The sequence below is a fragment of the Acyrthosiphon pisum genome, chromosome A2 (assembly GCF_005508785.2).
Source record: "Acyrthosiphon pisum isolate AL4f chromosome A2, pea_aphid_22Mar2018_4r6ur, whole genome shotgun sequence".
Lineage (NCBI taxonomy): Eukaryota > Metazoa > Arthropoda > Insecta > Hemiptera > Aphididae > Acyrthosiphon > Acyrthosiphon pisum.
The window spans coordinates 3,924,798-3,935,914 of record NC_042495.1 but is presented as its reverse complement, the minus strand read 5'-3'; the positions used below and the strand labels follow the sequence as shown (position 1 = coordinate 3,935,914).

Here is an 11,117-nt window from a genome sequence, read left to right as displayed (position 1 = left end):
ATAATGTTCTTACCTAAAAGTTTGATAATAGGTTGATTCACTCTAGTATCAAAACTAACAGCTCGTTATTGAGAATAGTGAACGACAATTTCCTATGTCGTGCGTGTGTAAGACAGAAACAACACACGCGGGTGTAGCGTCCTCTTATAACGGTCCGTATTACAATAGTTAAACTAATGTTAAACCGCGGAATTCGACTGGTAAAATTTAAACTATGATTGTAAAACGGGCCCTAAGTGTCTAAGTCGGTTATAATAAACAAAGTATATAATAATTACTATTTAATATATAGTTATTATTCAATATCAGATAGGAAAATTGATAAAATATTTACTTCTGTCATACTATTTATTAGATAAGACTTAATACTTAATAAAAACTTGAAAAACATCGTTCAGGTGTACAGCAGTTGATATAGGCAAAGTACAAAATATTTTCAAGAGTTCATGAATATTTGGATAAACCTCTTTATCACAAACATCTAAAGCATGTATCTAAAGCAATACAATGTTTTCAGTCACTAAAAATAAACCCATGCCCTATGGTAAATCTACAGTCTTCATGGTAATTTTGTTTTATTTACCGATTATTTATCGGGTTTATTATAAACACTCATGCATGAAAAATAATTCGCAGAGAATTAAAAAATATAGTATACCATACCACATAAAGATATATGTTTTTATTTTCCGATATTTATGCCACGAACGACTAGTGGCGTACTTGTATAGTACCTATATCAAAGTGGACAAATTACCACGGCTATAGATCATTTAGAAAACAGATATATGTACCTACTTAAAACTTAAAAGTAGTATCATATTGAGAAATACAGAAAATAAGTAAACTTAATTTTACAAAAAAAAAGGTCAAGGCGGGATCTATCCCCCCCCCCCCCCCCCCCGTAAATACGCCACTGATAACTCTTAACATATTTTAATATTTAATGCCGGGTTGCATGAATAATCAATCACTTAACATTTAATGAATCAATAGTGAGCTAAGGGCATTATGATAAATGACTAGAAAATAGGTACCTTTTAATTTTTATATTTACAACCGCATTAATACCTATTACCATTGAAATACTGGTATTTATTACCTGTATGGCTTTATTATTCTGTTGAATGTTCTTCACTTTTTCTATATTCATATTTAATTTGTTGTAATAATTAATGATTATTATACATAATATTTTATACTATAAATATTAAATTGTCTATAATACATATGCATATAAATGGTTATTGTAATGTTAATTTAATAATTAATTGTACTGATTATGTCTTATTGACAGTTAATACTATAATTGATTGTAAATATTAAATAGGTCCTTTATTTCCAATAACTCTTATTTTGATCGCGTTAACACGATGACTTTATTAAAGCAAAATAATTTTATTTACTGAATAAACCGAGCCACCTTCCACATCATGACTATTTACTTCACAACTAGACCAAAGTATGATAGAATGATTAGAATCACGAAAAATTGTTCTACATTTCTGATAATACACGCTCAGTAGCGTACTATAGTAGGAGTACTCAGACACTCAGTATGAGGGGGGTTAGGGATAAAACCTTCCCCGAAATGTTCAGTTCTAAGTACGCAACTGTATCAGCATGCCATAAAATAATAATACTATGTAGGTGAAAAAATAGACAACCAACAAAATTTAACTGAAAAACCAAGGATGGAAAACGTTTTTGAAAACGTTTTTAAAAAACGTTATTAAACGGAAAAAAACAAAAAATGAAAACAATTAATAAAACGAAAACGAAAAAAAAAACAAAAACGAAAACAATTAATAAAACAAAAACAAAAAACAACTGAAAAACGATAACAAAAAATCCCAAAAACCAAAAAAAATTTAAGAACGAAATCAAAATCGAAAACGAAAATAAATTATAGTATTATACATTATTAAATTATACCATGAAAAAAAAAAATTTGAAAAAAAATTCACTTGTCTTTACTTTTTAATCTTTAACTTTAAAAACATTTTTATCTAAATTATAATTTTGATTTAAAATTTAAATATTAAGAATAATTAATTTTAATTTTTTACTTTTAAGTTGTATTGCGTGTTAATATTATAACTTAAAAGTTAAAAGGTATAAGTTATAAGAATAAAATATAAAACAGAATTAGTATCAAAAACATTATTTGGAAACAATATGAAAATAACGTTTTTAAAAACGTTAATCAAAAACAATATGGAAAAATAACGTTTTTAAAAACATTAATCAAAAACGTAATAATCAAAAACGTTTAAAAAAGTTAAACAAAAACGATAATGTTTAAATCAATAAACAAAAATTAAAAACGTTTTCCACCCCTGCATTTTTGGAAACAGAATGACCTACTTACTTGGAACATTGTTGCAAGTTTAGCTATAAAAGTTGAACATTTTATACATTTTAAATACAAAATCATTTTAAAATTTAAAATTTGATAAATGTTGTCAAAATCAAAATATAAATTGTACCTATGTATTTTTAATATTTTTCAATTGCTATTTAAGCAATATATCAGGAGCCTTGTATTCAATTTTGACGCTTTTTGGCCCAACAAATAAAATTTTATTGAAATTTATAGAAAAAAAAATAATAAAAAATTGTCCGTAAGCAGCTCAAAACATGTCAAAATATTTTGATAATTTTAACAAGTATAGGAATTGATAAAATAATCATATGATATACACCTCAAGTGTCTACGGTTGTTCGCTGTTGAATTATAACAAAATAAGAAAATCGCTACATAAGAAATCGAATGAATATCTATTGTCGTAAAAATTTGAACTTTATACGCTCTTAAAAATTAAGAATAATTAAGTTTTAATTTAATCTAGTTTGACTCTTTTATAGAATTTTTTTTTTTTTTTGATAAAGGTAGATAACCTCGTAAGGAAACTTGTATTACATTTTAAGATCTTAGATATTAAAAGAAAATTTTTTAGGAATTTCTAACTCAAAAAAATTTGCACATTTTCGTGATTTTTACGTCTTTTGTCAAAATTCAAACTTTAAATGCTAATAAATAAAAATTGTGACTGAATATATAATATTTTTCAAATGTCATTGTAACAATATATTAAGAGCCTTGTGTTACATTTTCAAGCTTTTTTACCCAACAAATAAAATTAAATAACTAAAAAAATTTGAAACCGAAAATGTCTGTAAACAGTACAAGACAAATCAATATTTTTTGAAAATTCATTCGCGTTCAGAAAATGCTAATATAAACAACCAGTGAAAATGTCATGCCATTATCTACGGTCATTTGTTTTAGAGTTATACCAAAAACCAAAATCGATTTTGTCGAAAACCATTTTTGCGTAAAAATATCAGTTTTTCCTTAATTTTTCTTTTCTTTTTACCTGCACTTAGTACCATTATTAAGTACCAACTAGATTCACATTCCTATCAGAAAAATACTGTTGAAGAAAATCTAAGCATTTTTACTGTCCCAAAAGGTGATAACAGACATAAAAAAATAAATAAATATACAGTGAAACTTGCAGATTACGAGGTCTCATAATGGATCATAAAAAACATTTGTATCATACGAAATATTTTCGTCAAATAAAATTGAATAATTTTGGTTCTAATTTGGTTTGGTTTTCAAAAATATTTTGTGAAACAGAAAATGTTGTTAAATGGAAATTTGTTGTATGGAAGTTTTACTGTAATATAAATGGAACAAAATGTTAGAATATTATAACATATATTACCTAATATTATAAAAACGTTAGTTTTTTTTTTCAATTTAATTTTTAAATAATCAAATAACTGATGTGATTAAAAACAGATTTAAATTTTAAACAAGTTGATAAAAATATTGTGTTATGTGGGAAGGAATAATGAGGGTAAGCATGCTTTATAAATCACTCTATATAATATTTATCCTAAATATTGCTTATACTTACATAACTTCTTACAAACCATGCTTTTTGAATCCTTCGTAAAATTGTTGTAGCTTATTATTAAATAATGTGCACGATATGAGAATAAAGAATTTACAATATCGCCAGAATTAGTCAATCAGTAGGTACTTTTGTCCAATGATTTCAACTTGATTGATGCATTTATAATAAAACTAAAAGTTGATACATAGGTATAGCTATTATTGTTATCTGTTTTTCTATCTGATTGCTTTTTGTGCTATTATCTTTATCTCTTCTGTTGTCTGCATTAATTAACCAGTTTACATTCAGTAGGTACTCAAGTATAGCTCTATTATTTTAATACCTGCCTATATCGAACAATAAAATAAAATATAAAATATAATTTATAATAATGACATAACCCCAATAACAAACACTTTACTCCTTAGTCCTTATTAGTCATTAACAGCTAATAAAAAGTGACGTTTACATGGTAGGTACATATTTATTATTTAGAAAAATATATAATATAAACAAAATAACTTTATATTGTATACCACTTGCATACATAAAATCCATTAGGTACTATGGTTAGTATTAAGACGTATAACAAGTATATCCTAACAAAAAAATATTGAAATATAATCTATGGCAACAATGAACTTATCACTTATCTGAATATAAATAAAAAGACAAAAAAAATTCTATAGTTAAAATACATAACTTCTATACTTAATAATATTAAATAACATCAAATTTAAAAAAATAGGGTTTTTTGTTAAATAAATTATTATAAATTTACTTAATACTACTTAAATAAGAAAAAAAATTAATTTAAATTCGAACTTAAGTAAAGAAAACGAATTAATTTCTTTTTTTGTCAGTTAGGTATTTTTGCAGGAACAAAGTTTTAGAAATTCTGATGACGAAACAAACAGCATTATGTATTCATGTATTCCATCCAAATGTCACGTGAGTAACAAGTAAATACACTGTAGCAATAACTACGCTACATAACATCACTGGGTATCCAACTCTAATAATAGAAGACAATACAAACGCAATTAGAAACATTTTGAGTGAACACAAGAATGCATTATAAAGTTTATATATAAAACCATATATAAAAAGTTCAACACGCAACATTTTTTAAAAGTGCATGAGTACATATCATGTTAATGTGTGCATAGCAACTATCAAGTGATAATTTTCTGTGTAACTGTAGTTTAAAAAATATAATATATGGGTCTTCCAAACATGTCACTGATCTGTGGTCAACGAGTAATATTTTTTACTAAAAAGCATGTACTTTTTGTCCAATATACAGACAAAACTAATAATGCAATGAGAAATCTGAAAACATTTTTCAATTGATTATGCAGTTAATATAAATTCATTGTTTAAAGTTCTTTGATTTTTACATTTTAAAATCAAAGCCAAGAGGATGAATAAAAGTCAACATTTTAAATAAAGAGTAATCAAGCTCTAGCTATTAGGTAAATTTCATAACACATCCCAACATATTTCCAGATTTCTTATTGACTATTGTATTACTTGTTTTGTATGTATAAATTATAATAAACAAAAGATAGGAATGTACTCGTGAAAGAAAATGTTTGGCTAAGTCCTTAAGAAAACATGGCCAAGAGAACAGAGTTTTGTCAGTCTTAAAAACACATATTAACATTTAACATAGCAAATTTTAGTTCAGCAGAATCAGTTTTAAACTGTTAGCTTTAATATTAAAGTGAATTGACCTATCATCAAACTCTAAAGTAAAAACACTATCTGCACGCTTGATTGTCAGTTTTTATTTTTAAATAAAAAGATCAGTTTTAAAATGCAACTTATAAGTTACTAATAACTTGCTTAAAAATTGAAATATTGTAAAAACCATTTTTTTTTTTAAATTATTTAATTTAATAATTAACTTTTTTAAGTGAGTTATGATCATTTTAAATTTACATTTATTTTAGACGCATAACTCACTTAAAAACTGAATTATCGTAAAAAAACTTCCAACAAAACTTAGATAATGTTCTTACCATCAAGTTTCATTAACGGTTGATTCACACAAATTTTTAAGCAAACGGAATAAAACGCGCACTGCTAAGCGTAAATTTGGTATGTTACGCGTTGGTAAGACGGAGACAATACATGCGGGTGTGGCGTCCTCTTAAAGGTCAATGTCAGGCAAAAATGAAATGAGTACATTCAATATTATCCTACATTATATATTGATGACTTAACTGACTCTCTAAAAACAATCAAGACTACTCTAAACTGATTAAATAAAACATTAAAATAGGTAGTTACTTGAAGAACTGCACAAAGGAAATTCGGTATCCATGTTGTTCAGCTACTCCAGCACATACCATATTACATGAAGCAGCTATCAATGTTCCATTTCCTAAAAATTAAAATATATATTTGATTCAATTAATTGAATTGTGTGAAAGAAATATGTATTAAATCCTTACCACCAAGACAACCACCAAATGCTAATGCATATACCAAAGGCGGCAATGGTAATTCTAGCTCAGGGTTTTGAGACAACGATGTTATCACCTTTATCATCATAGTAGTCAGTGGAATATTGTCAACAAATGAAGAGACAATGGTAGAAACCCATAGAACTAAAATTATAGCAACGGACAATCGGTACTCTTTTGCTACAGACATAATTATCACTTCTGTCTGTTTACCTACCCATTCAATCAAACCCAGCTCAGATAGTGCCTAAAAAATAATACAAATAATTATAATTTGTTTTTTATATTTTTTCTGTTACACTACATTACTCCAATTAAAATAAACAGTGCAGCGAAGAATGACAATGTGGCCCATTCAATTCGGCCCAATACGCATTCGATATCAACATGATCAGCAAGTATAAGTAAGAGTAATGTTCCAAGTAAAGCAATCCATCCGAGACTAAGATTTAGTTGAGGGAATGAATGCAGGCAAAATAGAGTAATAACAAATCCTAATGTAATAGCACATTTCCATAAAAGACTTTTATCTAAAGGACTATCCTGAAAAAAGTGATAATATTACATATTAATTTTAATTTTAATTAAATAATAGTACCTAATGTAATCATATTACCTTATTCAGAAAATCCTTTATGGATTCATCATAGGATTGAAGTCTGAAAAATTATACAATAAGTATTTATTTCTCATAAAATAAAAAAAATTCATTATTATATAGGGTGATTCACCAATCATGCTTATTCCCTTTTTTCTTCAACAATGCAGTTATTCAAAATCTGATTTTTCAAATTTTTAAATAAGTAGGTATACTTAAAGACCATGTGACAAAATTCTTGAGAATTTTTGTATTACTTAAGAAATGTCTTGAGGAGATTCAAACTTATGTTTTTCAAATGAGAACTCAACTTCCCTTTTCAACTGTTATTATTCACTAATTATTTATCTAAAAAAATTGACATATAAGTATTAATATTTTTGGGAGTAGTTTTTGAGTTGTTTAACTTTGTGTTCTAAGAATAAATGTCCATGGTAATGGGTTTATAAGATATGGGGGCTATAATGATTTGAAAATTTTAGTAATTATTATTTATATATAAACATAAATAATTTGTAAGATTAGGTATAATAAAATATACAAATATTTCAATATTATGTCTATTTTATATTTTTTTTAAACTATTTTTAAGGACTATTAGTCTTAGAACAAACATTTTAATAAGTAAGAAACTACTCATTTAAATTTTGAATTAGATATATCAAAATTTTCAAAAAATTATTCACTAAATAATTAACAGTATAAAAGGGGGTTCTTATATGAAAAACAGAAGTATGTTTTGCCACAGGATACTTCTTAAGTATTACAAAAAATTAAAAAATTTAGTATATTTAAAAATTCCAACAGTCAGAATTTAAATTAAGTCAATATTAAAGAAAGTGAACATGTTTGGTGAATGACTCTGTATATCCAATTGGAGAATTTAAAATTATATTCTGAAAAGTACTTTGATAGTTATAAAGAACAAACTATGGTTAGGTCATTAAAAATAACAATATACTCATTGGTGTGTGCGGGGGAGAGGCCGGTTGTGTTTGGGCACCTTCTGACATTTTGTAATTAGGGCCCTAAAAGTTAAGCCCTTAAACCAGGAGCCAGTATTTTAGCTGTTATTACTAAATAAAATGTAATTTTTACTAAAATGAATGATAAAAAAATTAATAATTAAGTGTCCTAAGTTATTGTATATAATTTTACTAGTATATGACATTTTATATTTATGTGTAAAAACCATATTTTTTAATAGGAGAAGATTACTTATGTACCAAAATTACTAATAACTTAATACTTATTAATTGAGTCCATAAACCCAAACTGTTTTTAATCATTTAATTCTAGTACTTATACACAGAACAAGAAATGACGATTTAGATTAAGTAATTAACTAATTCAATAATTTATGCAACTTACTTAATACTGTAGTTATATATTATTAAATATAAAAAATTAAATTAATACCTAAACTTTCATAATAATTTACTTGACTTGACTTATTTGGAGAAGGCTTAATTAATTACATTCATATGTACCTTTCCGTAGGTAAGACATCAACCTTGAAACCTTTAAGAGTATCTTTAAGCTTTGAAAATATAGTTTTACACTTCCTTAGAAGTTTATCTCTTACAACCCCTTCTTCTTTTGAGTATGAAGACAAAGAAGATGCTGCTTTTTGCCAAATTGCCAATTCTTGTCTTAATTCTATAAAATAGGAGTTAGCACCAGTTTAAATATTATTTTAGATTCTGAACGGAGAAAATTAATTTAACACAAAAATCTTGAAAAATATACAATGGACAATTTAATTTAAAAATGTTTTTCAATAATTTCATACCAAAATGTTTATATTTTATAACTAACAATAAAATATTAAGATAAGGGATTATAAGTAATCTTATGATAGAAAAATAAAAAAAATTATAATAATAATTTAATATTTACTATAGCAGATAATATGTAGGTATATAACTAATTTGCCTATACAAATATATTAATAATAAAAAAATATTTTCCTATAAATTAATTATCAATTAAATTAGAAAACAATTGACATAATATAACATATAATAAGTGTAAAATTTTTTTTTAAAAAGTAGAATTGTAATATTATATTATAGTAAAAATAAAGTACTTAATAAAATTGTACTGTATACCTGTAACATTAGATGGTTCAGTAAATTTTAAATCTTGCATATTACGGAAAATATATCTTAAATGTAGATTTACAGCTATAAATATGAATACCAAACCACCACCCATATGTAATGAAAACGTTGTAAAATCGATTCCCTGTAAAAAAAATAAAACATGTTAATATATTATTATTATATGTGATAGAAATCCCTAGGTAGAACGTTGATATCACATGTGCAACAGTTTTCATCACCCCCATTAATATATTGCACAAAGAATAATAAAAACGTGCCATTTTTCATAAAATGTATCATAGAACTTGATGTAATTCACAGATTTCTATACTTACTATTCTAGGTTAGAAACTGAATAAAACCAACACAAAACAATTGAAGGTTTATACCCAAAATACACATATTATTTACACATTCACAACAATTTTCCAAACCAGAAAATATTGAAACAAGATTCAGTTAATGACACAAATTGTTTATCAAGTGTAACATGTATACCTCTATAAGTGCCCATATTACAATCATTGAACTAAGGTCAAACCACCGAATTCAGCTGGTAAAATCAGTGGGTTAGGCGCAATCGAGGTTTAAACTATAATTGTAAAACAGGCCCTAAGTCTGTGATGTGATCATACCTAGTTTTTTTTATCATGACATTATCATCACAAATCAATATTCAATAGGTATTTAATATTTATCATTAATAGTAATGTAAAGAGTATACTTACACTTGCAATGACATCTTTATTTGTTCCAATTATCACATTTGGTGGATCGCCAATTAATGTTAAAGCCCCTCCTAAGTTTGCATAAAATATTATACACATAAGTGTGGGTACTGGATTCATTTGCATTACTTCACATAACCTAAGACAATATTTTTATTTAACTGTTGACATCCATGGATTGTAATGAGCAGACAAAAAAAATATGGTATGAAATGTACAACACATAATAATAAAATTAAAATTATTACCTAATGGTTATAGGTGTCATTAGAAGAACGGTGGTAACATTATCCAAAATAGAAGATACCATAGCAGTGAAGAAGCACAATGTATTGATTAATGGCCAAATTTTACCTTTGGTTTCCTATGATAAAATCAATAATTAGCTTAGTAAATTAACGCTGCATGGTGATCTATTTAAATATCTACTAAATATTTGGAAACTTCTTCAATAAAAAATTTGATGTCATTTTTTTTTAAATTATTCTTATCATTGGTGTTCTACTACTCATATTGATCATCTAAACTTTAAATCTTTATTATTAGCTACCTACAAATTTGTAATTCACATTTTTATGTATCAAAATCCTCTGAAAAATATTTTGCTTCAGAATATGAAATCAAAAATGTTTGTTGTCATTCATAAAATATAAACCTAAATATTAATAAGAATTACACTTTCAAAAAATTCATCTTCACAATAAGAAAAACCTATGAATCATAAATATGTTTTTGTTAATAATTATCACAATGAAAACTTTATGAAACATTGGTGAGAAATATTTTATCATGTAAAGCCAAAAATATGAACCAGCCAAAAACATATTTATGTTAATACAATTAAATCATGTAAATGTAAAACACTTAAATCGATCACCATGTATACATATAAAAATAAATTATTTAGTATTTGTATTAATACTTTATATGCTACGATTGCCAAGTAGTCAAAAATTCCTGTTTCGGATAAAATACCAACAATAACCATCATACAGAAAAGGAGAAGCAATGTTTCGATATCCACCCAAGAGGACAGTTCATCTTTTGTTGGTCTCTATATAACATAATTAATAACACCAGAATTAGTTATGATATTTTGAATTAATTATTTAAATTTGTTTACCTCGTCTAAAAGTGCAAGTATGGAAATGGACGTAGTGGCTGCTAATATTGCTGCAATCGATTTGTGTATAACCTAAAATTCATAAATATTCATAATATTGCTCGAAGTGGGAATGTATAAAACAGACATTTTGAGAGGAAAATGGAAAAGATTTATATCAGTCAGTGGTGTAGCCAGTAGGGGG

The 11,117-nt window shown here is 25.9% G+C and overlaps 1 protein-coding gene across 8 annotated transcripts in view; it reads right to left on the bottom strand.

Annotated features, from left to right (window-relative positions):
* Positions 1–4,417: 4,417 nt before the first annotated feature.
* Positions 4,418–11,117, bottom strand: part of LOC100168610 (P protein) — a 12,203-nt gene continuing 5,503 nt past the window's right edge. For 6 of the 8 annotated variants that reach the window (XM_016801037.2, XM_016801045.2, XM_029488977.1 and 3 more), the window contains 12 exons: positions 10,934–11,005; positions 10,733–10,864; positions 10,059–10,174; positions 9,811–9,949; positions 9,089–9,224; positions 8,468–8,636; positions 8,349–8,354; positions 6,996–7,038; positions 6,689–6,922; positions 6,368–6,626; positions 6,204–6,297; positions 4,418–4,923 (listed from right to left, as the gene is read on the bottom strand). In XM_016801037.2, the coding sequence (XP_016656526.1) occupies positions 4,836–4,923; positions 6,204–6,297; positions 6,368–6,626; positions 6,689–6,922; positions 6,996–7,038; positions 8,349–8,354; positions 8,468–8,636; positions 9,089–9,224; positions 9,811–9,949; positions 10,059–10,174; positions 10,733–10,864; positions 10,934–11,005 (1,488 nt within the window). In that variant the 3' untranslated portion in view covers positions 4,418–4,835. Of the gene's footprint in view, positions 4,924–6,203; positions 6,298–6,367; positions 6,627–6,683; positions 6,923–6,995; positions 7,039–8,348; positions 8,355–8,467; positions 8,637–9,088; positions 9,225–9,810; positions 9,950–10,058; positions 10,175–10,732; positions 10,865–10,933; positions 11,006–11,117 lie in introns of those variants that run through there. The other 2 variants (XM_016801038.2, XM_016801050.2) reach the window with 2 other exon arrangements.